The 25,233-nt window shown below is 58.6% G+C and overlaps 1 protein-coding gene across 1 annotated transcript in view; it reads left to right on the top strand.

The window, feature by feature from the left end:
* Nucleotides 1–21,234, top strand: part of MEGF6 (multiple EGF like domains 6) — a gene marked incomplete at its 5' end in the record, with an annotated part of 95,694 nt that extends 74,460 nt beyond the window's left edge. The window contains 27 exons of the mRNA XM_082009449.1: nucleotides 1,008–1,130; nucleotides 1,962–2,084; nucleotides 2,945–3,112; nucleotides 3,370–3,501; nucleotides 3,616–3,744; nucleotides 5,480–5,608; nucleotides 5,776–5,910; nucleotides 6,202–6,336; nucleotides 8,511–8,636; nucleotides 9,587–9,718; nucleotides 10,114–10,242; nucleotides 10,742–10,873; nucleotides 11,267–11,395; nucleotides 12,157–12,285; nucleotides 12,800–12,928; nucleotides 13,701–13,829; nucleotides 14,007–14,135; nucleotides 15,996–16,124; nucleotides 16,458–16,586; nucleotides 17,227–17,358; nucleotides 18,329–18,457; nucleotides 19,024–19,152; nucleotides 19,323–19,451; nucleotides 19,649–19,777; nucleotides 20,313–20,441; nucleotides 20,515–20,643; nucleotides 21,083–21,234. Coding sequence (XP_081865575.1) covers nucleotides 1,008–1,130; nucleotides 1,962–2,084; nucleotides 2,945–3,112; nucleotides 3,370–3,501; nucleotides 3,616–3,744; nucleotides 5,480–5,608; nucleotides 5,776–5,910; nucleotides 6,202–6,336; nucleotides 8,511–8,636; nucleotides 9,587–9,718; nucleotides 10,114–10,242; nucleotides 10,742–10,873; nucleotides 11,267–11,395; nucleotides 12,157–12,285; nucleotides 12,800–12,928; nucleotides 13,701–13,829; nucleotides 14,007–14,135; nucleotides 15,996–16,124; nucleotides 16,458–16,586; nucleotides 17,227–17,358; nucleotides 18,329–18,457; nucleotides 19,024–19,152; nucleotides 19,323–19,451; nucleotides 19,649–19,777; nucleotides 20,313–20,441; nucleotides 20,515–20,643; nucleotides 21,083–21,225 — 3,545 coding nt within the window. The 3' untranslated portion in view covers nucleotides 21,226–21,234. The remainder of the gene's footprint in view (nucleotides 1–1,007; nucleotides 1,131–1,961; nucleotides 2,085–2,944; nucleotides 3,113–3,369; nucleotides 3,502–3,615; nucleotides 3,745–5,479; nucleotides 5,609–5,775; nucleotides 5,911–6,201; nucleotides 6,337–8,510; nucleotides 8,637–9,586; nucleotides 9,719–10,113; nucleotides 10,243–10,741; nucleotides 10,874–11,266; nucleotides 11,396–12,156; nucleotides 12,286–12,799; nucleotides 12,929–13,700; nucleotides 13,830–14,006; nucleotides 14,136–15,995; nucleotides 16,125–16,457; nucleotides 16,587–17,226; nucleotides 17,359–18,328; nucleotides 18,458–19,023; nucleotides 19,153–19,322; nucleotides 19,452–19,648; nucleotides 19,778–20,312; nucleotides 20,442–20,514; nucleotides 20,644–21,082) is intronic.
* Between the last annotated feature and the right edge of the window lie 3,999 nt (nucleotides 21,235–25,233).

The following is a 25,233-nucleotide window of genomic DNA, read 5'->3' as shown; positions in this document are numbered from 1 at the left end:
CTTGTTAAACCTCACACAGTTGACCTCAGCCCATCAATCCAGCCTGTCCAGATCCCTCTGCAGAGCCCTCCTGCCCTCAAGCAGATTATTTCTTCTTTGTTCAGTACCACCTTCTTGCCGCAGTCTTCAAGGAGCATGTCTGCCCAGTTCACCTCTTGGGGACAGACACACTCCTTAGCAGGCTGCCACAGGCACCCACAGTTGCTCAGGCAGAGGGGGGCGATTCCTCTGCCAGAGGAGAGGAACCCAAAATCCCCAGGACATTTGCTTCCCTCCCTGGCTCCGAGGAAGTGGTAGGAGCTGTCTCCATGCAGCATGGTAGCCAGAAAGCCAGGACCTGAACTGAAGTCTACCCAGAAAGACCATTATTCCTTCGCATACTGCAAAGCCCAGGAAACTCCCCATAGCCCAGCAGTGCTGTTTTCCTACTAGATTCCTCCTTGGTCCAGCCTTCTGGTGGTAGGGGATGCTCCAAACAGCCCCCCTCCACTACATGGGCACTGCAGTAATTCCACTTCACAGTGGAGAATCGGAGTGGCATAAATACAAGGGGCTTGAGCTTTAAAGCCCCAGAGCTCTGCTTTCTCCAGGTTATCTAGGTCCATCCTTCAGAGAACGGACTCTGCAGGGACCTGCAGTTCTCGACCACCTCTGTACTCGCCATCAGTATTTGTAACAGGGTGAATCAGAAAACAGAGGTCAGTGTTACGGTTGGAATTTTGTAAGTAAGTGCACCTATTTGGAAGTGCACAAGACATTTAAGAACAGCTTCCCACAGGCCTGTGGGATTCAGGATTCCTCCCTCAGGCAGGGAGCACATTGCAGAGGATGAGCTGTTAACATAAAGCTCACTCATCGCAAGAGGAAAACAAGAATACTAGCTCTGCATTTGGCAGTCAGATCGGTTAAAGCTTACCGGAGTTAGCCACAGAGCAATTTTAGCAAGTACTGTCACCACTGCAAAGCAAGCTGTGCATTAACATCAGTGCCCTGTGTTCTTTATTTAGATATCAACGAATGTGACGGTGGTTCTCACTGTTGTCAGCAAGACTGTTACAACTATCCCGGGGGCTACGAGTGTGCCTGCTATGCGGGCTACAGGCTCAGCACGGATGGCTGTGGGTGTGATGGTAAGCAGAAACATCTAGCTGGACGTCTGCAAGTAAACCAGCAACGCTGCAGTCCTCAGCCTTGCAGGATGCAGGAGACGCACACGGAACGGGTTCCTCTAATTCTGGCTTTCCCGATTTTGTCAGCCGCCTCAGTTTGCTTACTGTTAAGGCAACTCAGCTCTTCCAACCCGTACACTAGTCCAGCGCAACGGAAGAGTAGCGCTGGGGCTTTTGAATGCACTGAATCCAAATCCAGGTGTCACAAAGTGAGTCAGTCCAGGTCTGACTCCATTAATTGACATAAATCATTTTGTGTTCAACCCCCGAGGCCAATGCTGCCCATCGTTTTCACCCAAGAGATACAGGCAAATAAAAGTATGAAGTACAGCCAGACAGCGACTAACACAAGCTTTTAATAAAGGGAACAAGAAATTGTCCTACCTGGCTGCAAACAGCCAGGCATTTCTTCTGCTTTCTCCCAGCTCATACCACTTTTCCTGTCAGCTCTGAGGAGTCACCTTCTTAGCATAAAGGATGCTTTTTTTCCCCCTCCTAATGAGTTGTTCTCCCTACCAAAGCTCTCCAGTAACATTTCACAGGTCACAAAGCGAGCTTACCCACTTATTTTACACAATTAGTGACTGCTGCGAGCCGAAACCCAGCACATGGTACTTTGGAACACAGGGCTCCCTGAATCACTTGGGTAGTCTCAGTTTTTAGTCAGATGGCTTCACATAACTACCAGAGAGGATGCCACCAGCCTGCTTGCTGCTCTGTGATGTGTACCGGGGCCCCTGCCGCGTGCGGAGGGGCTGCTCCCATTACACTGCAGTATCCCGTGTTTTTTAGATGTGGATGAGTGCTCTTTGAATAACGGCGGATGTGAACACACGTGCCAGAACCAGCTCGGGTCTTTCCAGTGCGGCTGTGAGAGCGGATTCAAACTGGATGAAGACCGGAGGAGCTGCCTTTGTAAGTGCAACATCTGCGCGCCGCACGGGCGAGCGGCAGGCTGCCTGTCCCTCGCCCTGCTCCCTCACCCTGCTCCCCGGCATAGCCTCCCCGCACGGTGCCGAGCCGGGACCAGCACGGGCTGGAGCTCTTCAGCCCTGCACACCACCTTCTCCAGCTTTCTCACAGCACTTAACTACTACTAGCAGTGGAAACAACCCACACCACCAGGGGAAAGCGTTCCCTTGCAGGGCCAGTCCCGTTTCAGCCATGTCACACAGCACTTTCCAAAGAAGCGTGGCAGATTTTGGCAGAGCTGCACTTGCAGTAGGCTGCAGCAAAGAGTCCACATTAGCCAAAGGACCAGAACCCTTTCCACAGTCACCAGCCTCCACAGTTTTTCCTGATTGATAAGAAATAATGGATTTTTTTAAGCAGTAGCATCTTTATCCCACCACCAAGCACACTATTACCAACTCACTCAATAGGGCAGCCAACACCCCAGCAGCATCAACCCAGGTTGCTGGAAAGGCTTTGCAAGGTCCAGCCCCAGAAGAGCAGCACTGGGTACCTCCCTACAAACTGCCTGAGCTGTCTGTCAAAGTTAAGATCAAAGCTTCCGCCATAGATTCTGAAGCCCCTTAGCTGGCCCATGCCCATTCTAGCCAACGCAAAGGAGCAAACAAGTTGCAGATGTTTTAGAGGTGTCAGCGTAGAGAGAGACCTGTGGTGCAAACCATGCCAAATGAGACGCGCCGACCCTGTACAGATATTTCTGGTTTCCCTTTCCTATTACAGAGGTTCTGTCCTACTATTCACCTCCTAGAGATCTTGTCTCTTTTCCCACGCTGACCTTGTCATCTCTGCGACTGCTCCCCCAGCTATAGAGGACCCTGTGGAAGCTCTGGATGGTCGACGCTCTGTTATCCGCCCGATCCCTCATGTTGCAATCCTGCGAGATGAATTTACCCAGCTCTTTAATGACGATTACAAAGAAGAGGAGGAAGAGATGGAAGCAAGAGGAGAGCACACACTTTCAGAAAAATTTGGTGGGCATTTTGCGGTGGTGGTAAATGGCGTACTTCGCTTGGAAGGCTTCAGATTGAATCGTGTGTGTTGAGTTTATTTGTGTTTGGTGAGCGTCCCCACAAGGCCTGTTGAGCGCCTTGTCTGCGTACACAGAACGCAACACGAATGCGTTTCGCTTTGCCACAGCCCGCACCCGGGGGGGTTTCTCCGCCCAAACCCTCGCGCTGCAGGGGCAGCCTTGGGGAAGGCTTCTCACCCGCAGCACCTCTCGTTGCAGTCTGCCTGGAGCACACGTTCGGCCCCGACTGCAGCCTGACCTGTGAGGACTGCCAAAACGGAGCCACGTGTGACGCCGGGGAGACCGGCTGTGACTGTCCGGCGGGCTGGACCGGCGTCCTCTGTAACCAGAGTGAGTGACGCGGAGGGCAGCGGGCGAGAAAGCTCTTCTCGTCCCTTCTGCCGCGGGACGCGCGGCGCGAGGCTGCGGCAGCCGGCTGAGCCGTGCCTCTCTCTCTCACCCCAGCCTGCCCGGCCGGCACCTTCGGGAGGAACTGCAGCCTGGCCTGCCGCTGCCAGAATGGCGGCACCTGCGAGCCTGCCACGGGCACCTGCCGCTGCCCGCCCGGGGTGGCCGGCGAGCTCTGCCAAGACGGTAAGCCCGCGGCTCTCCGTCGCCTGCTTCGTGCGGCAGCGAGGGCGATCCCCTTCCGTCTCGCCGCAGCCCTCAGCAAGGCGCGGCGACCTGGTGGGGCGCGGGGTGTCACGCCTCACCGCAAAAAGGCGGGACGGCACCTCCGCGGGGCCCTGAAATCACACGCAGAACGCTAGGGCCTCCCTTGAAGCTTTCTTTTCCCCCTGGAACGTTCTCCTGTAAGGAAACAGCGATGCTCCTGAGCTGCCAGTTGCAAGCCATGTTCTCCAGCCCGCGGCGGCAGCTCATTTCTGCTTCTCTCAACGTATTAGTAGAGCGTTTGCCATAACTCGATAAAAGGCTATTACAGCCATCTCTGGTGCCGCTCTTTGATGTTCCGGTTGTGCTTCTCTGAAGCCTTAGAACGCCCTACGCTGGTCCCTTTGTAGCCGTTCACTGAAAGCATCCTCCAACTCTTGTTGAACCATGCCTAACGCATCCCTGCTCCGTCTGACCCGGTGGGTCACCTAGTCTTGCGTGGGAAAATGCCCTTTTCATAAGGAAAAGACGGTAAAGGGGATTCTTCACCCACAAAGCAATGCTCCAGGTGGTCTGCCTTGTCTTTGCGCTGGAAGACCTTTGCAGGCCCTGTTTGCTGCTCAGCCGTGACCATGGGCAGCTGTCTCTATCTCACTGGACGTTCAGTGGCAGACACAGAAAAGAACGTCAAAATTGCATGTTCAAGGGTAAATTTACAGAACCGTGGAGGTATTCTCCACTGAAGGAAAACCAAAGCATTGAACAGTTGTGACAACAGTAGTCGCCCAGAGTACCCAAAGGAGGTGTCAGTTGGTGTCGGTTTCTCGCTCCCAAAGAGTTAAAATCTGGGGGATGTCATCTAAAAACACAGAAAGAGTGAGACAATAAGAGACTCAGACAAAATGACTCCTGACAAACGGTTAGGAGCATATGGGAACTATTACTGAAGGAGGAGGCCAAAGCAGAATGTAAATGAATGCAGGAGATACCCTGACCTTTTCTCTCGGTAGGAAGGAGGTGATTGAGCGGTTCAGAGAAAAACCAGGAAGGGAAGATTAAAATAAACAACAAGGAACTGATCTGTTGTCCCGGGGGGCATTTCCTCTGCTCAAACTGTCTGCTAGGTACGGGAGAAGGCACGTGCTGCCCGGACGGATACTGGCCGGAGCTTTCTGCTGAGACGATCTGTCTGCCGTGTGCTTCTGATAATAAGATCTTTAGCATAACAAAGAAAGAACAATAATTTTATTCTCTCAGTAGTGCAACTGTCACTGTTGTTTATCAGTAGGAACGGCCTCAGGGGTTACTTTCTCATGCATGAAAAAAAATGACTTCTCGGAGCCCTGCAGGGCAGATTCCTCGCAGGACCGGCGTCACCGTTGCAAGCGAGGTGCGGAGCCGACGGGTGCCCTCGAGGCACCTCTTGCGGCCGAGCGGCAGCGAGTCAAAGGCAGCGCCGGCCGCCGCAGTGGTCTGATTTTGAGCTGACGCGGGGAATCTGATCGCTCTCATCATTACCTTGTTGCGTAGAGACACAAGCACATTCCTGGGCAGAAAACAAGCTGGCCTTCTTTTCAGCGCTCGCTGCATCCTTTGCCTAGGTTCATTTCCGATGCTGTTCAGCGTTGGGTTTGGTACGTTTTTCCTGGGGCCTGCGGAAATAAAATGACAGGCCAAAATTGCCTCACCTTCCCAGAAAATCTCTCTCTATTACTAGGGTGCCCTAAAGGATTTTTTGGGAAACAGTGCAGGAAAAAGTGCAACTGTGCCAACCGGGGTCGTTGCCATCGGATTTACGGAGCCTGTCTGTGCGATCCTGGCTTATATGGACGGTACTGCCATTTAGGTATGCTTGGCCTCATCTTTTTTATGGGGTAGATGCTATTCCCAGATTACAGCCTTTCTAGATCCCGTCCCTGGGAAGGGCCAGCACCGGGTGGCAGAGCTTCTGTCCCTTGCCCGGTGTCGTTCGGCCTCGCGGGTCTCTGACCAGCTCTTTCCCTCTGCACCCAGCTTGCCCGAAGTGGGCGTTTGGCCCCGGGTGCTCCGAAGAGTGTCGCTGTGTGCAGCAGAACACGCAGGACTGTGACAAGAGGGACGGCTCCTGCCGGTGCAAACGCGGCTATCGCGGCGAGCGCTGTGAGACGAGTGAGTTGCCAAGATGTATCCACGGAGCATCCCCCTTTCTCCTCCCGTGGCCTCTTCTCCCGCCTCGGCTCACTTTCCCCCCTCCTAAGCCTGACTTCTTGTTTAGATTAGGAACAGGACCTCCTGTGGGACTCAGCCACGTTAAGGGTGCCCCTAAATGTGGACGGCGCTCCCCACCCAGCCGCCGGCGCGGGAGGGCGCTCCCACCGCCGCACGCTGGGGCTGCCTGCTCCTCCGGGCACGGCCAACTCACGCCCGACGTTCTCTCTTTTTAATTGTGATCGTTAACAGCCTGTGACCCTGGCTATTATGGGGATGGCTGCAAGAAGAAGTGTAGCTGCTCTCCAGAAGCATCTTGTGACCACATCACCGGAGAGTGCTGGAAAGAGTGTCCACGGGGCTACCACGGGGAGAATTGCGCTCAAGGTAAGGCGGGGGCCGTGCAGGGCAGCTCTCTGTGCTGTAAACTCACCGTTCCTCACGCGTACAACCTTCTTCCTCGCAAAAGAACGTGAGGGGACTTCCAGAAGTCCTCCCGCGCTCTCTCAGAGCCCTGACCCGCTGCAGTTGATCTAATGAGCGAAAAGGCTTTAGAGGACGCAAGAGCTGCCATTGGCAGGGCTTTGTAAAACGCTTTAAAATCCCTTTGAAGCGGGGAAGCAGGATTTCTCATGCTTAACGAGTCTTAGTCAGAAAAGGAGAACAAGGCCTCACTTTATCCTGCCACTTGGGCATCTTTGCTGTCGTAGATGAAGGTGGTGGATACCTACTTAGCCCTCCCGCCCCGCTTTGATGTCTTTTTACTGCCAGGCAAGCAGTGCTCGGCAGAACGGTATCGGATTTTCCGCTCTGTTCTCTGTTCTGTATTGAAACGCTATTTGATCTTCAAGCGGAAAAGAAAATGTTGTTATTATTTCATTTACATTTGGATTGAAACTTCGGCCTCTGTAGGATCCTCCCAGAGCAGTTTTCTGCTCTTCACATGAAGGGCCAGTTAACGGCCCGCACAGCGTAGTCCGTGCGGCGTAACACTCCAGCTCTGAGGGCGCAGCTTTTCGAGGTCCTGGGAGATAGCTGGGGTGTCAGCGAACTTGACTTTCTTCGAGCGAAGGTCTTCTGAGGGAACCTAAAGGCATTGGCACGAGGTCGTGATTACAGAACGTGAGTGCAAACGGCAACTTCTGCTCGCCTCAGAGCTGATCGATGACTGAAGAGCTGACCTCCTCCGCTTGTGAGGTTGTCTCCTTTTGAAATCACCCTTCAACTGGTGGGGTCCAACAGAAAATGCAAGAAGCGGGACTCTAGAAGTCCACGCTTGAAGACACGCTGTACTAAGAGGCTTGCGGTGGTCAGCATCCGAATTTCGATTTGAGCATCCTGGGAGTAGTTCCTGCATGAACTTACGTTTAACCAAGCACTCCACCTACACCCAGCCCAGAAATTATAACTATTAACCTAATTAAGCTGCCAGCACACGACTATCTTGCGTAACACCACAACTGATAGAACGTAGCTGGTCTGTTGGTCAGAGGAAAAGCTGCAGATGGGCACCAAAAGCTCCAACGCAAGCGAGCGCTGAGCTAAGTAGCAGCAGGAGGAGAGGTGCGAGCAGCTTCTGCAGGGCTTGTGCTCCCCCGCAGGGGTCCCGGCGGCCCCGGAGCCCCCCGCCGCGGCGGGACGCTGCTGCCTGCAGAGCCACGCGGCGCCTCGGCCGGCTGGGCGCTTTCGGCCGGGATATTTTTAAAAGGAATAAGAAAGGAGCTTAAGCCTGTAGGGGGGAGTCACAGGAAATAACACAAATATTTGTATAGAAATAGTAGGCTCTTGGCTGTTGTTCGGCTCTGGAAATTATTAAAGGGTGAAGACAAACATCTGCCATCAATTAGCACAGAGGAGGAATAACAAAAACTCCACTGTGTCACTTGAAATCTAGGCGCTGGCGTGCTTTTCCTCCCCGATTGGTGAATGCTGGTGTGTTTGCAGCTGCCAAAGCCTTATGAAACATTGGCTTCAGCGCCCCAAAAGGACCACGAGCGTGGAGCTCTTCTGGGGGACTTAGATGGGATTTAGGGATCTTCGGGTCGGAGGCCCTCGGTCCGCACACAATTAGCTATCGCTAATAACAGGGTGCAAAGAGCAAACCGAGCTTTCTGGTACCCACGGCTCCAGCCCGGCACTCGGGGCAGAGGGAAGGAAAAGCGCTTGCGTTCCTGTGGATGAGGATGCTGCTTCTTTCTTGCTTTACGTCCGTGTACCTGCCGCAGACCTTGCTGCTTCTTGAAAGCCTGGCTTCCAGCTTCCGGAGGCGTGAAGAGCCCTCCCGGCGGCACCTTATGAAGGTCAAGGGACGGCACGGGTCCGGGGGCTGCGAAGCCGGTGTTCTGCGCCCCAGCACAGAGAGAGCAGGGTGGCTCGGGTGACCGCCTGCGGGATGAGCGCGTGTGGCTCGGGGCAGAGTGAAAGCGCGCCTCGGCGCGCTCGTCCTCTGCAGCAGGAGGAAGAGAAGGGGCTCCTTCGGTGCGTGGGGTCCGATCGGTCACACGCTCTTGGGAAAGGCCCCTCGGGAGCGGGCGGTTCTCACGCGGCTGTTTTCGATGCAGAGTGTCCGGAGGGGACGTTCGGGGCGGGCTGCCGGCAGTCCTGCTCCTGCGGGGGAGCGCCCTGCGACCGGACCTCGGGGCAGTGCCTCTGCCCGCCCGGCTGGACAGGACATGACTGCGGCCAAGGTGAGGAGGCAACAGCAGCACATGCCCTGAGGGAGGGATCTGGGCCTATAGCTGTTGTTTTTCTTTGGCTAAAATTAGTCGAAAACATCTAGTGCCATTAGACAGCTCCATGGAAAATCAGGAAAAATGCAGCTTTTGATGGTTAGTCTTAAACAATGGCCCCAGCTAGCTTAGCTGTGGTGTTGAAGCCGAGCAAAGTATGAGTAAGCGTATGCGATAAAGGAGATGGAGATCTTTTTGGGTCCTTCATGTAGGAAAGGAGACGTTCTCTGCTGATGTGTATTTGTAATTGCCTTCACCGTATTACTCCTCAACTGCTGGAAAAATAGAGAACCCTAAATTAAAAGGTTTTATGTGATTATACAGGGTGACGGCAGCTGGAAGGTGTTAGGCGTACGTAGGTGTCCTGCTCCTTTGACTGGGCAATAAAACCACACATGCACAGTGCTTACCTTACACTTTGAACTGACTTTTTTCCAGGCCCTGGAGCAGCTTAGGAGCAGTTAAACAAGGATTCTTGCCCCACTTTTATCAGTTCTTAGCCTTTTGCTTCTCCTTTGCGACTAAAAGCAGATCTGGGAACGCTGACTAACGTGCTGCCCGGTAGTGTGACGGCAGCTGCGAAGAGCCTTTGCCAGCAGCACCGTTTCCTAGCGGGGGGCCCTCATAGCTCCCCACGAGCAGATGCGAATCCAAAAGCGACGTGGAAGTATCGGAGTGGGATCAGAATAGCACTTACCAGGGCTCACACGCTGTTTGTCAAACGAACACAGCACTATTGTCCCTGCTAGTAGCCACATGTTGCCAAAGAAAAGGCCACGTTTTGCATGAAGCACAGACACGAGCGGGAAAGGGGACCCATTTCCATTCCCGGAAAGTAGAAATTTCCCTCGTACGCCTCGGCTGCCGTCCCGATGCTCGTGTGTGTTCTCTCTCTGCCCGCGCTCCAGCTTGCCCTGAGGGTCGCTGGGGACTGGGCTGCCAGGAGATATGTCCCGAGTGTGCCAACAACGCCAGCTGCGATCCCGCCACGGGAGCCTGCCTGTGCCCACCCGGCTATACCGGCCGCCGCTGCCAGGACGGTGAGTGCTGTCTGCCGCCGGGGCCCTCGCGCCGGAACAGCTGCCTGCAGCTGGGACGAGGGTTAGTGAGCTTGACCTGGAGTACCTGCTCCAGCGAGCAGAGCATCCAGCTACCGACCGCGCACCACCGCGCTCATCAGAGCAGGGTTTGGCACCGCGCACCCCTCGCCCTTTGGGGCACGGGCTGGCTGCTTCCCTTGAGGCCCCTCTAGTCCCATCTTCCCAGCGGTGACTTTGGCATCAGCAGAAAGGGACGGAGAGCCCTAAGCCCCTCGGCGCAGAGCTGAGCCCCCACGCTCGGCCGCGGCGTGCCGGTGCTCGTGGTGGCTGTGCGGAGGCACGCTGTTGCCGTGCCACAGCAGCCCTTTGCAGTCGGTCCGTGTCTACGTTGGCAGCGTGTCCGCCGGGCTGGTTTGGCCCAGACTGCCAGCTGAGCTGCAGCTGTGGGAACGATGGGCATTGCCATCCTGTGACGGGGACGTGCAGCTGCGCGCCTGGCTGGACGGGGTACAACTGTCAAAGAGGTATCGTACCCGCTGCTTCTTATCCGTAGAAGCGCTGACCCGTGCAAAGCTGCGCTGTGGTTTCCTTCATTGTCATCTTCGTGCCGTGCCTCTCCCCGAAATCCTTTAGGTTCCCCTGCTCTGTCCTGCCAGTGCCGCTGGGTGCCGCTTGCCTTTCTGTGGCGGGCTTGCTTGCGGAACGAATTCGCATCAAACGCGCGCTAAGGTAGCACCCGCTCTTACTGTCCCACCGGGTTTCCCGAGGACCTACTGCCGTGTTTGTCCTTCTGCCCAAGTGAGCAGTTGTAGTCGATGGACGTACCCCCCCAAGGAATCACAGAATCACTAGGTTGGAAAGGACCTTTAAGATCATCAAGTCCAACCATTAATCCAGCACCACCATGTCCCCTAAACCATGTCCTGAAGAAGAGAAGGCAGCGCTGTGCCCACACCTTTGCTCGTGGAGAAGCCGAGCAAGCGGAGCCCACGCCACTAAGGGCCCGTTCCCCCTGTGTTTCAGCCTGCGACGCGGGTCGCTGGGGCCCCGACTGCGCTCACGCCTGCAACTGCAGCAACGGCGACGGGAGCTGCGACGCGGCGACAGGGCGGTGCGTCTGTGAGGCCGGCTACACGGGCGGCCGCTGCGAAGAGGGTGAGTGCTGCCAGCGGGCTGCCCGGCTCGCGTTAAGACGAGCCAAATGGATTTGTGTGCCGGGGGACGGCACCGGGCGGGCAGGCCGGGAGGCCGCCGTCTCCTCCCTGTACGGGGAGCGGGGAAGCCGCGGGGCGGATTTCTCCAGCAGTGCCATAGAAATTCAGCCCCACGCGCTGTCTGTGATGGTGCCCGTCCTGTCCTGTCCTGTCCTGCGGGTGGTGGGGTGACCTGGGCGCACACCTGGAAGGGGTAGGGTCGAGCCCGCCGAGTGTCGTAAAAAAGCAGCTGCCAGGTTATTGTATCTCCCTTCAGAGCCTGAGCCTTAGCGTAGCGTCGCGGCGATGCCGGGAAAGGACAGGCTCCTCAGTCTCGTTTGCTTCTGCTCGCTAGAGTGCCCGCAAGGCTGGTTTGGGCTGAGCTGTCGGCACCGGTGTCAGTGCGACAACGGGGCTGCCTGCGACCACGTCAGCGGTGCCTGCACTTGCAGCCCGGGCTGGCGAGGAACCTTCTGTGAGCACGGTAAGTGCCTTTGCCAGGGGACACGGCACTGTCAGCGGCTCCCATGGACCACGGTCTCCTTGCCAGCGGGGTCGGCGTTCCCTGTCTGACTTTGCTATTCTCTTACGGCAAAGAGATTCCCTCGGGATGGTGATGGGGAAAACCGCATGTCACAGAATCACAGAACCATTAAGGTTGGAAAAGACCTTTAAGATCATTGAGTCCAACCATCAACCCAACACCACCACACCCACTAAACCATGTCCCGAAGTGCCACGTCCACACGTTTTTTGAACACCTCCAGGGATGGTGACTCCACCACCTCCCTGGGCAGAAGAGCCCGCACGCTGCTAAGTCTTGGGTTTTAATTCTGAAGGGAAAGGTCCAGGGGAAAAAAAAAAAAGACTAACAACATGTAAACAAGGAGTAACTGCACAGCTGCCTTGGTCTGTACACACCTTGCACGCCGGGCCTTGCAGCAGCCTCCCGAAGGGGTCCCTGGGTGCAGGGTTCCGGCTGCCCCACCAGCCTGCTCAGTCTCTTGGTGGTCAGGAACCTAACGACGTTGCTCTTCCGACACACCACAGCTTTGGCCTTTACCTTGACCGTCCACAAGGGACACGTGTCCTGTATTCTGCTGCCCTGCCGGGGCAGAGCCGTTCACGGGTGGCTGTTGCACTGGTGCAGCATTTTATCGGCAAAAGAGGCACCTCTGCCTGGCAGGGAGATTCCCAGCTCTCCGTAGAGGCATTTTGTGGGGATTTCTCCTTTGTTTTCCACAGCCTGTCCTGATGGATTTTATGGACTGGAGTGCCGGCAAGCCTGCGACTGCCTGAACGGCGCCCGCTGCGACCATGCAACGGGCCAGTGCCACTGCCCTCCCGGCTGGCACGGCCCCCGCTGCGGCCGGGGTAGGCATCGCTGCGGCCGGGGATGGGATGGAGCGAGGCCGGGGCAGCCCTCCACGAGGCACACCCGGAGCCATGGCCGTCTCCCGCGCTGCCGAGTCGTGGCGCCCGGAGGTCTCGGTGTCTGTTCCCCACCGGTGGTTTTCTCTGCATGGAAGTTAATGCTGCGCGGCAGAGAAACGTTTGGTTTCGGAGAGGGACCGGGGTGGGCTCTGGCTGAGCGCATCGTTGCTGAATGTCAGGAGGGCTTGGGCGCCCAGCAAAACAGTCTCCGAATAGATGCAGCGATGTACCGCCGACGATAACGGTGCGCACGTTTGGGTGTCAGCCGCCTGTAGAAATCAGCTGTTATTTCCCCCGAGCACCGCCAAACCCAACTTACGCAGCGGTCCAACGCGGCCGCGCACCGGCGTTGGCTCCTCTCCCAGACAAGCGCGTTCGGGATGGCTAGCGGGCCCCAGCTGAGGAGTTTCATACCTGCTACCTAACAGTTACCTCTTCTTCTGCTCCCACGAAGCGTGCCCGGAGAGCAGGTACGGCGAGAACTGCAGCCAGGCCTGCGACTGTTTCAATAACGCTACCTGCGACCACGTCAGTGGCCGATGTCTCTGTGCAGCCGGCTGGACGGGCCCCACATGCCAGCAAGGTAACGCACCTCACGGTCGCTTCCCAGCCTAGACTGCGCTTCCTCTGCCAGCCTGTGTTAAAAATGCCGTTTCGCGGGCTGGGTCGGGGTTTTCGATGAGTAGCGGCTGCAGGAAGCTGAGACAGTACGATAGCAAGGCCAGACTGCGACTAAGTGCGTAATTAGCTGCGCAGCGCTTCCCGGTTCAGTCAGAATGAGGGAACCGAGAGTTCGCCTTCTCTGAGAGCACCGGGAATTGCGCTGACTTGCAGTTTCACGGCAGCTGAAGAGTAACAGCTTGATTATCCGCTGCCCTGGGCGTTCAGACACCGAGGCAGCGATGCCTTTAGGCACAGCTCAGTGAAACTGCGCACGAGAACAAGTATTCACGTGCTTAAATGGCTTTTTTCTCTGCCAAGCCTTGGGTCTGCGAGAGGAGGATGTTCTGCAGCTCGGGACCGAAGGTGTCGCTGAGCCTCTCTCCTGGCTGCTGAACTCACCCAACCGTTTCTCGTTTGTGTGTTTGCCACCACCAGAGCTAAGAAGGCTCTGAAGGGACCAGCGCCAGTCCCGGTGCCATCACTGCCGCTTACCCGAGCCGATTAAAACACCAAATGGCTTTAAGCGGGCAGCTACGCAGCCTCAGGGCATCGGCGGCTCCTCTCCCTGCAAGCAGTCGTGGCTTCCCTGTACATCAGTCCACCCACCTATCGCTCCGGCAGGCGCCCGGAGGCGGGGGGGTTGCCGTTGGACCTGTGTTCTGACCGGGCTGTTCGGCCTGTTTTTCCCTCAGCGTGCCCGGTGGGTTTCTACGGGAAGAACTGCCGCCAGCGCTGCCTCTGCCAAAACGGTGGCACGTGTGAGCCCGCCACGGGGCTCTGTGCCTGTCCCGAGGGGTGGACGGGGCTGGCCTGCGAGCTGGGTGAGTAACGGTGCCTCGGCAGCGCTGAGAAACGGGCTCTGGCACAAACTCGTCCCGTTCTGGACTCGTTTTCTTCCGAAGGCTGGGGGTGACGTGCGCGGCGCTGGTGGTTCGCGAGGGTTCGCGGTCCTTCCCCGCGGGCGCCGGGGCGGCGTTTCACCGTGTGCCTCCTCCCAGAGTGCGCGCAGGGACAGCACGGGGCAGACTGCCGGCAGCGCTGCGAGTGCCGTCACGGCGGGCTCTGCGACCGCCAGAAGGGCCACTGCCTCTGCCAGCCCGGGTGGACGGGCGAGAAGTGCGAGAGCCGTAAGTGGGGCACGGGGGTCCTAACCGTGGGTACCGCGGGCTGCCTGGTGCTGCACGGGAGGGTGCTGGGGGCCGGGGGATTTTCAAGCAAAGACGTAAAATTGGGATTTCAGCACTGCAGGGAGAGATGGCGGGTGCCGTGATTCTGGCTGCGTGCCCTGGTTTCGCCCACCGCCGGGCTTTCTGCTTTCCCTAAGGCGACGGTGAACACAGGGGCCACGGCAGCCTGCGATGGTGCCAGTGGGAGGGGCTGGGGGCCCCAAAGGCACAGGCCCCCCCGGCACCGGTGCAAAGCTGCAGGCTCCAAGCAGGGATGCGACGCAGGGCAGCACCCCCCCCAGCCCCGCTACCTGCATGGTGCGAGCAAAATGCCGAGTGAAGATCTTCTGTTCCATTTATTTTAAGAGTAACAGGAGATCAGCCCCCTTCCATTCTTCCCTCTGCCCTTCCCTGTGTCTGGCCTGATTAGACTGAGCCTAAATGCCTGGCTTCAGTCCTAAGCCCCAGCAAATAATGACATCTGTCATCCGGCAGACCCCCGTGTTCGCCCGATCTTTAAACCTATCGCACGCCCTGGCGATCCCTTCGCTGTGAGGATGTGTTGCAAAGGCCGCTGGCCTTACGGAGAGCAGCAACAGGGACTTGCGTCGAGTAGCAGCACACCAAGAGGAGAGCCTTCCGCCTGGCAGTATCGCTTGTATTTTGGTGCAAAAAGCACGTCGGTGCAATGCCGTTGCTTGTCAGGGGAGGTCTGGGCATGGGGGAGCTGCCCGCTGCAGCGGCTTCTGCCACCAGCCGCACCGGAGCGCGCTCGGGGTTCCTGCCTGCGAGCGACTCCGTTCGCGGAGGCCATCAGCGGTTCGGCTGGCGGCTGAGGCTCGGCCTCAGAGTGGAACCCGCAGCTCACCTCGCCGGCCGAGGGCGAGCAGCCGGATTCTGCCGCATCCTCAGGCACGTCGTCCCCTCCCAGCGGCGCGTCACACTCTTCCAAAACCCCACACTCGAACCGCCCCGTTCGAACGCTCCGCGTTAAGTGGAGATGACAAAGGACGGGCGTTCGGGGGTTTTGGCTTCCAGGTGCCTCGCGGTGCTGGCCATGCCCAAGGCACGCAGCTGCATGTACAAACTGGGCCCTTGCGTGGACGAGCAACCCGTTTGGACGGTTATACGGGGACTTAGTGATTTTTTTTTTTGCAGAAGTGAAACGAGGTTCGCAGATTCTGCGCCCGCGGTGCTAACTTCTGCGTAATTCTGGTACCGCACACGCTGTGCTTTGCAGCCGCTTTAGAAACCGGCTGGCAAAATAAATGATTGCTGCCGTGATTGCAGATAATACAGTGCTGGCACCCAGCTCTCGTTAAACGGTGCCAGGAGTCACACCCCCAAAAACGTGGCGCGGTTAGAGCGACTGTCACACTGCATTAGGTGACCGCCAGCGGTGCGCGTCATGCTCCTGTACCCTGAGCGGATTTGACCGGCGATGCTGCCGAGACACTCGTGCTCCTGCGAGCAGTGGGTGCATGTTCAGCTCCGGGCCATGCGACGATTTCCTGCGCCGTATGCGCCGGCGGGGCAAGAGAGGGCCCGCAGTGCCCGTGCTGCCAGCCCGGTGCTGCCCGTCGCCACCGAACCAAAGGCAAGAGGGGCCGGTCGTCCCAGCGCGCCGCTCGCCAGAGGGGTGACGCCTCCGCGGGCTGGCCGAGGCCACTGCTCTTGTCACGGCACCGCACTGGCTGGGCAAGAGCGAAAGGGACACAAAGCAAAGTGTGTGCCTGCAAAAACCGCAGTGGGAAAAGAGCTGTGTCACCTTTTTTGTGTAACAACTAACTTGTCGTCTCTCCCCTGTTCGCATCTCCAAAGCTTGTCCAGAGGGGCTGTTCGGGGCACGCTGCGAAGAGCACTGCGACTGTGGGGACAACGTGTCGTGCCATCACGTTACTGGCGCTTGCGATTGCCCCCGTGGCTGGAGGGGCCGACGCTGCGAGAAAGGTGCGACAGCATCCCTTTGGCGGCGCGGCGTCCGGGCGCCGCTGGGGAAACCGAGGCTCCTTCCGAAGTCCGGGAAGCAGAGAAGCTTGGTTTTTAGTAAGAGTCACAAGTTGTGGCCAAACGCTTTGAGGAGCGGACAGCCTGCCCTGAAAGAGACTTTCGGGCTGCTGCAAAAAACACCGTCTAGCCGGCCGCTACGGCCGGGGCCGGGCTCAGCGCCGCATGTGGCAGGCGGGCGCTGAGGGCAGGAGCCGGCCCTTACGCCTTTCGGGCATTAACAATAACTTGGAATCCAGTCAGGAGGCTTATCTCTCCTTGCTTCTGTTCCCACAGCCTGCCTGCCGGGGTGGTTTGGGAAGAACTGTGCCAGCCGCTGCGCCTGTCCCCTGGGAGCGCCTTGCGACCACGTCACCGGCTGGTGCGGCTGCCCGCCGGGCTTTACGGGCTCTGGATGTGAAAAATGTACGAAGAAGGGAGTGATCCTCCTACGGTTCTGCTGACGGGCTCTGGGAACATGACGGGTCAAGCAATCGCTACAGAAAATAGAGGGCAAAAAAAGAAAAATGAGACACCCCCCCCGCCCCCAGCAGCGAGCTGTGCCAAGGAGCAGCTCGTATTTTGGCAGCTGGGTGCGTGCCCACAGGATGTTAGCAAAGCACAGGGAGCCAAGCGGGAAATCGGAGCTAGGTATTTATCCCAGGGTTAGTGAGAAATCAGTATTAAAATGAGCTCCTGTGGGTTCGAGCAAGTCTGGAAGAGCCAGAGGCATGCGAGCGCATTCCTCACGCCGGGGACAGGCTGCGATGCCGGCGTGTGTGGGGATGGCAGCTTGCGGGAAGGTGAGGGTAGGCAGGGCATTGCAAAAGGCATCTAATGCCTTGAAGTACTTGGTTTTCTTTTCGGTCCAAGTCTTTCCTGGAGCCAAGGAACCCTTTGTGTGTGCGGCTGCCCTTGCCTTTTGGGTGGCAGAGAACTTGCGCTGTCACAAAAGGCTTCCTAAACCCTGGCTGAAAAGAAGAAGGGAAAAAACGTCTCGCACAGAGGGGTGGGATAGCTCCCGCTAAGCGAATCTGAGTCGCCTCGGTGCCCTCTCTCCTGACAGCCTGCCTGCCAGGGACCTTCGGCGAGGGCTGTGGTCAGACCTGCCAGTGTGCCGGCACCACGCAGGAGTGCCACCCGGTCACCGGGGCGTGCGTCTGTGCCCCCGGCTTCCACGGTCCCGCCTGCCAGCTGGGTGAGTCCACGCTCCGTTCCTCCGCCGCTCCACGGACCTTTGCAGGTTGCTGCCCGAGGCTGCCCTTCGTCCTGAAGGCACGGTGCCGGTGCCGGCAGCGCAGAGCCGTCGCCCCCAGCGCCGCGGATGGCGCTGGGCTGACCGCCGGGGAAGCCCCAGCCGGGGAGCCGCCGGCTCGCCGGAGTGCCTTCAAAGCACGGGTCCCGACGGGCTGTCTTTCCTGCTTTCTTGCTGTGGTTGCCTTTGTCCTCATCGGCATGGCTGAGGTCTGGGTTCTGTTCTTAACCGTCGCCCCGCTCAGGGCTGAGCCTGTCCAGGCAAGTGTTTTCTTGCTGCCGTGTCCGAGCCTGGCCCTGCACGCAAACGGGAGGCTCTGACCTCCGCGGTGCCTCTCGCTGACTAATTTGCAAGTAGGAGTTCATGTAAACAAACCATCATCCTCATCGGCGCTCAGGCCGTTTCTTTGCCATTTTCCTTCTGGATTGTGGGATATTTACCAGCTACGTCGGCAGCAGAGAGGTTCTGAACAGCCCCAAACTCCTTGGCGTTGTTGCCCGTTTGCCGTGAGATTACTTAAAAGTGCTTCCCGGGGTTCGCTTTGGCCTCTGCTGAGCAACTGGCACCTCAGGGCAGAGGCACCTGAGCGTGGCTGGCAGGAGCTTGCGCTGGCCGTGACGTACGAGCCACGTCTGACGCCATCAGCTCATGCCACGGGACGTGGGTGTGTGACTTGTGCGCCCTCGGCGCGTTGCTGTAGCGTTGACTCGTAAGTGCTCTGCAGCAGCTCTGCGCTACAGAGCGGATCAGGGACCCATCGACTGTGCCGGCCCGGCACAAACCTGCCTCCAGCAGAGCTTCCCCTCTGGTGGAACAACATCTGAGTCCACGTGGTGGGTTTTTCCAGAGAGTTTGGACCTAGCTCTCCTCTCTTTAGGCACCGAGGCCGTTGTTTCTTTTTTTGTGTCGGCAGAGTGCTCTCCTGGGTGGTACGGCCACAACTGCGAGAGGCCATGCAAGTGCAAGAACGGCGGCCTGTGTGACACTGCCACAGGGACGTGCCACTGCCCGGCTGGCTACATCGGCGCTGACTGCAGTATCGGTGAGTGCCCGGGTCAGCCCGAGGGGACGCGGGCTCGCAGGAGGTGAATGGGGGTAGGTGCAAATCCTGCACGCAGCCGGGCTGCTGAGAAGAGTTGCAGCGACTGACTCCTGCACCGGCCCATCGGCAGCCAAAAAGAGCTCCTTGTCTCACTCTGCAAGGCTGCACTGTCAGCAACGCCCTCCCCGCTTCGGTACGGAGGCTGGCGTACGAAGCGCCAGCCTTGTGGTGGGGATGCCCGTCTCTTTTGCTGTCTGTCCGATCCACGGAAACATTTTCTTGCTCCGTTTGTCTTGCGCCAAACTGGTTTCCCCACTCTGAAGGGCATCAGCCTTGCATCACGCCATCACTGTGTTGCTGTCTCTGTGCTAAAAGCGCTCCGCTCCTCCCGCAGAAGGGAACCGAAGAGCTCTTCCCTGCCGCCAGGCACACCGCGCGCTCGCAGAGGGCTGCGGCTTCCTCCCGCCTCCCCACGCGCCCCTGCCAAGCCTTTCCTCTCTAGCCTCCCGGCGCAGCCAGCTGCGCTTTGGCGTGACCAAGGCAGCTCCAGGTCTTCCTCCCGCCAGGATGTCCCGCTGGTCGCTACGGCAAGGACTGCGCGCGCGTGTGCTCCTGCGGGGACGGCGCTACCTGTCACCCCGTCACCGGAGACTGTGTTTGCCCGCCGGGAAGAGCTGGCCCCACCTGTGAGCAAGGTGAGCGTTAGCTGCGGGGTCGTGCGTCAGGACAAGCAGGCGTTGCAGGCAGTGGGTTGGAAAAGGTCCCGAGCGGGAACCGATTTCCCTGCCTGAGACCTCTGCCTGCGCTTGGGCTCTCCTGCCCGAACCGCGCCCCGTGCCCACGGCCACCTCCTCTTGTCCCGCAGGCTGTGACAAACACCGGTATGGGGTGGGCTGCCAGCATGCCTGCTCCTGCCGCAACGGGGGGCTGTGTGATGCAGCCGATGGCTCCTGCTCGTGCGCGCTCGGGTGGACAGGGAAATCCTGCGAATTAGGTAAACCTGGCTTGGATGCGTTGTCCTGTGCCGGCCCAGTGGCTGTGGAGCTCGCTCGGCCTCTTTCGTACTGGGTCCAGTTCCTGCTATCCCCACCTGTGCCTGTTCTGCCTTACCGCGTCGCGGCTCCCGCAGGAGCGGGGCCGGGGCCGGCTCTCTGGCCGCTGAGCGGCTCTGCCGCCTCATCTTCCCTGCAGAGTGCCCGCCGGGAAGGTACGGTGCCAACTGCCAGCTCCGCTGCGCCTGCCGGCACAACACCACCTGCGACCCGGCGACAGGAGCCTGCCGCTGCCCCGCGGGCCGCTACGGGCCCCTGTGCGAACACGGTGAGTCGTGGCAGCCGAAACGCCTTCGGCTTTGCGGGGAGGGGTGTTTTCTGAAGCTCATCCAGAGAGCAGGACCACAGGACAAAGGTGTGCCCTGCTGCGGTCGCACACACGGCTGTGAGCACCGATGGGCTCTTCCCTTTCCCGGCGTCCAGAGCGAACCCTTCCCAGGTAGCAGAAGTAGTCGCAGAGGAAGTAATTTCTATTCTCTGCACGAGACCGCTGGAGACAGAGGTGCCGTTCCAAGGCAGCCGGCCACGCACGGCACCACTGCGCAGCTTAGCGTTGGGTAGCCGAGCAAGCGCGTCGGAGCTGAGCCGCTGCGCTCTGCAGCCGGGAGTCGCTGCAGGAAGGGGGTAGACCGGCCCCGGGCCACCGAGAAGCAGCTGCGTGCATTTGGGCGCTTCTTGGGGAGAAGGGCTCGCTGCTTCTCTCTGGTGGGCTGAGGGAGGCTCTGCTGCAAGAGGCTGTCTACAGCTGAGCCTCCGTTCAACCCACCCACGCCGTAATGAGCTCTCCGCCGGCTTCATCCCAGGTTGTCCCCCGGGCTTCCACGGAGCTGGCTGCCGGGAGCGCTGCGACTGCGAGCACGGAGCGGGCTGTGACCCAGCCACCGGTCGCTGCCGGTGTCCCGCTGGGCTCCGCGGCGAGCGCTGCCAGACAGGTACCCCGTCCTCCTCCTGCTTCCCGAGGCGCGATCTCGTAGCGCGCGTGCCATAGCTCACCTCTCAAAACAGGCTGCGAGGAAGGAACGTACGGCGAGGGGTGCCAGCAGCTCTGCGACTGCATGGGCAGCGCGCCCTGCGACCCAGCCACGGGGCGCTGCCTGTGTCCCCCGGGGAAAACCGGCCTCAAGTGCGGTTCAGGTGAGTTGAGCCCAGCCTGGGAAGGCGAGAAAGGGGACCGTGCAGGAGGGGCACTAAAACGGATGCAAACCCCCTCTTGTTGGAGTTGAAGAAGGGGGGGTTCTTTTTTGTGTGTGGCCCCTCAAAGAGTAAGAGGGCGTGTGAGCAGCGGCAGTCGCCTCTCCAGCCTCTGTTCGTAGTCGGAGCTGAATGCAGACCTGACTTTCGCCGGAGGCAAAAGGCGAGGAGGAAAGGCAGGAGGAACACCTTGCTGGCCTTGGGATCCTCTGGTGTCCCGTACCACCAGAGCTCGAGAGCAGGCGGGGCGGGAGGCAAGGGAAAAAGCTCTCCGCCTTTCCTCGCACTCGGCCTCCGCTGCAAGCTCTGCCTGTCGCGGCGCGTGTCGGAGCATTTCCGCTGCGCCTGCAGCGGTCTAAGCGCCTCTCTGCCCCCTCGCCAGAGTGCCGGCCGAGCGAGTACGGCCCGGACTGCAGCCTGCCCTGCCGCTGTGCCCCCAGCAGCTCCTCCTGCAACGCTCGGAACGGCCAGTGCCTCTGTCTGAACGGGTACCTGGGACCGACGTGTCGGGAAGGTAACGTATAGGTGCGGTGCCACAGCGAATGCGCACGCCGGGGACTCCTAAGGCAAAAGCAACTGCTGCGGAGGGATGCTGCGGTACCCGCGCTCGGGCTCATGCCCTGGAGCATTGGTTGTGGTAGTGGTACTATCAGCCAAAACGAGTTACGTAGGGTAGCGCCTGCCTCTTCCCAAGGCCCTCATTTGGTATGATTTGTTCACCGCCACCCCAGCCACGAGGGAGGTTTTATGAAAGCACGGGCTGCGTGCTGGCAGTGCTGTGAAAATAAAGCTGTTTAGTAACCTAACCCCAAATGCACCCATGGTAAAGCCGGGACGCAGAGCCCACGCTTTTCTGGGCACGCTGGAACAAAATGATCCCGTCCACCCGCCGCAGCAGCAGAACCACACACCTTATTTCTGCCCAAACCACGGCTGAGCCTGCCGGCTCAGAGCGACTCCCGGGCGGGTGCCGTGCGGCGTTGCTGCGGGGATGGGCGGCAGTTCGGTCTGGCTTGCTTTGCAGGTGGCACACCACGTCCGCCATCGGCCGAGCACCCCTCCTCGGTCCCAGGTCAGTAACAGACCCCGGCACGCCGCGGCTGCAGGCAGCGAGCTCAAAATGCTGCTCCCGCATGAAGCGGCAGAGCCAGGCTGTGGGCGCAGAGCGGGGCCAGCGCTCCCGGCTCATGCCTTCCCCCGGTCGGGGGGAGCGGGGCGGAGGCTGCTGCCCCCCAAGCGCAGCAGCAGCGCCAGCGGGTCGCCTCCGTAGCGTCTCCCCTCCCGAGCCACCGGCTGTCCGTGGCCGATGGGGCACGCGCCGCGAGGGCTGACCCGTCCCGGCTTCCCTTCCAGCTGCGCAGCCCCCCGCGCCCACCGGCTCACCTCCGCCCCGGGGGGGGCTCTGGCCGGGCGAGCAGTAGGTCCCGCAGCTGCCGGGAGCGTTCCCTCGGTGTCGCCAAGCAGGCACCCGGAGAAGCCAGCGACCTGTTTGACGAACTTGTTTCCAAGCCACGTGAGCGGTTATCGTTAAGCTGCTGCTTTTGGAGTTGTCCGAGCGAGGCTGAAGCACCGAGTGTAGCCGGTTCACCATGACGGCACGGGCTGGCCTGCAGGCACGCCGCGAGGGCAAGCACGCTGGCACCGGCACGCGCCCTTGGCCAGACACCGGAAGGAACAGTTCCGAAGCCATCGCTTCTGGTCAGCGGACAGCGGACTTCCATAGCTCGTGGCAAATGTCTGGCCTTCATCTTTCGGGTGCTGGGCTTGGGGAGGGGGCTGAAATTATGGTATTTACCAATACCAAAATAGATATTTATGCAACAATATTTATGGGAAGCTGTACAACAGTGTCGTCAGAACTGATGGCTGAACGTGCCCAGCTCTCCTGAGATCGTGCCTCCTGTAGAAGTACCACCTCACTTGAATTTTTTTTTTTTATTTGAATTTGGAACAGACTTTCCCTGTGAATTACTCTTTGCCGCAGGGGTGAGGCATTGGGCTCTAGCACTTACCACACCGCCGCCGCGGAGCCGGTGCCCACCACCCGACCCTCTCTGTCGGTGCAAGTCAAGCGCCCGGTTTGCGTTCCCAGCCTCCGGCGATGCCTCCCTCGCTGACGGCTCGACAAGCTCTGCAGAGGGTCAGGAGCCTGTTTTTCATACCAGTGGGTATGTCAACCCACTTAAGCTGCCTGTGTCATTTTCTCCACCCAAAAGTAAGCCTGAATTAAGTGTAATAATTGAAGATACTGTGTGGATAGACCCGAAGCGCTTGCATGGTCCACTAAGCGCAAATCTCTGTTTAAGCGTTCTCGCCCCAACCCTGGACCCTGTGTTATGTTATTTTTCTGCTCCGGTTGAACCCGGGAGCCGGGAAGGGGATGGGAGGCAGGAGGAAGAGCCAGGAGGCTGCATGGCCACAGCCGGCTCCTGGCTCGGCAGCGAGCGCAGAGCCTCGGCAAAGCCTTGGCTGCCACCTGCAGCAACGGAGAACGCCATGCCCCTTCGTCTATTTGCACAAAGCTCTTGGGTAAATAGAGCCCAAGAGCTGACGACGTCAAAAGAAACCAGGCTCTAAGAAGGAGCTGGGACGTTCCCGTCCCAGCACGTCTGCCTCTGCTGCTGCTGCTGCAGTACAGCCCTGCCCAGGCGCTTGGCCTTTAAATTATTCCCACAGGGGCCAACTGAAAATAATAAAAGAATTAATTGTTCCTTTTCCTGATGGAATTTATTTTAATCTGTATATAACTTGTAATTTTGGGCTAATTCCTTTCTTATTTTATTTCTTCCGTAACAGTATTTTTTGCATTAGGTATCATTATTGTGAAGAAATAATGTTAATATAAGTACGTAGTGAAGGACCAAAACGGTGTAATTAAGGTTGTATGTTGTATGATTGATAACCAGGGAGTAGGAAGATGTTGTCCACGTGCCAAACGACCCCGATCGCTCCTGCTAGTCTTGCTGCCGACCCTCCAGACAATCACGTGTTTTGTTACGTTTGCCTCGAAGCCCCCGTTGCGTTAGGCGAAGGTTTCGAGTCATTCCCTTGGCTGGCTGGAAAGCAAACGCAGCCTCGGCCAGAACGCGAGCGGCCCCTTGCCACGCGCCCGTCCACCCAGTGCGGCGAGCCAGGCTGCGCAGGGCCCGCAAAGCGCCGGCTGAAGACCCGGCAGCCGCCGGGCGCAGCCGGGGGCCGGCGAGCGATGCCACCGTGCCGGTGAGCGACGCCACCATGCTGCGTGGCCGATGACTGAGGCGCAGAGAAGTCCTCTGCCCCGATGGTCCCGCTCCAGGAGAGCACGGAAGCCTAGCCCAGCCTTAAGCGTTGCTTGGTCCCGTCCCATCACCATGCAAAAGCCTGAGCTGCAGCTCTGTGGCTCCTGGCCGCTGCTTGGCGTAAACCGCACGTCCAAGCATGGGACCGCAGCAACTCCCTACCTGTATTTTTTATGATTTTTTTTTCCTGTTCATATTTCTTAGTAGTTTGCTTCCTCTGTTCATGTAGCTCGTGTCTCTCTTTTTGCATCCCATCTCCTCTAATTTAGCACTGATGGAAAATTTTAATTCCGCCACAGTTAAAAGAAATAAAGAGAAAGCCTCACTGCGTTTCTGTTCATCTCGTCTCTCTCAGTCAATTACAGCTGAAAAGTGCTGTGACTGACAGCAGCTTTTTAGGCCGCTGTTCCGAAGGACGTTTCCCCGAGCTGCGCAGGTGCCGAGTGCAAGCAGAGGCAAGGACGATGCTGCCAGCGGAAGGAAGATTTCTTAGAGCTCCCGGTGGGGAGACCTGGCTCCTTGGCCTCGATGCGACACAGGGCTGGTGTGCTCAGGGACACCCGTCGCCGCTAAAACGTGAAGCACAGGGAGGCAGCGGCGCTGCCGCCGTCGCGTGCAGTGCCCTGCTGGACAGGGAGAACAAGGCATTTCACTGGGATCCAAGAATTTATTGTTAGTCTAATTAATCCTTTAACAGTTTAATCACATTCCAACAATGCTGCCCCGGCGCCTCCAAAGACAGGCAGCGTGCGGAGCCGCCTCACCCCGAAATCGTAGCTGCCGTTTCCCCTCCACGAGGTGCGACCGGCCAAGCATCACAGACCAGCCGGCAGAGCCGGCCGGCCCCGTCTCCTGCCACCGCCCCGAAAGCCCCACGGCATTAAACATTTGCCTCACGAAAGACACAGATGCAAAGGGCTCGGCTACGACAAACAAACTACCCTCTTCATTAGTCACTTGTCGGTGCTGCTTTGGGGAGAGGAGGAGAGGGAACAGCTCCGTGTGGGGAACGCCGAGGTTCGATCCTCTGTGACTACGTCCCTCTCTGCCTCCTGCCTGGGTGCAGCCGCTGGCCCACGGGAAAGGCAGGCGGGAGCTGCAGCATGGCTCCTCTTCGTGCTCCTGGCTTGCTCGTCCACAGGACTTGCACTCGCTTCCCTCTGGCTGAAGCATCCCCTTTCTGGCCCCAGAGCCGACTCCATGAGAACTCTGACCGCACCAGCTACTTTCGCAAGTGCCTGAAAGGTGGTGGGCA

This window comes from Phaethon aethereus (assembly GCF_964289735.1).
Source record: "Phaethon aethereus genome assembly, chromosome: 21".
Taxonomy (NCBI): domain Eukaryota; kingdom Metazoa; phylum Chordata; class Aves; order Phaethontiformes; family Phaethontidae; genus Phaethon; species Phaethon aethereus.
This window is presented reverse-complemented; position numbering and strand designations above follow the sequence as displayed.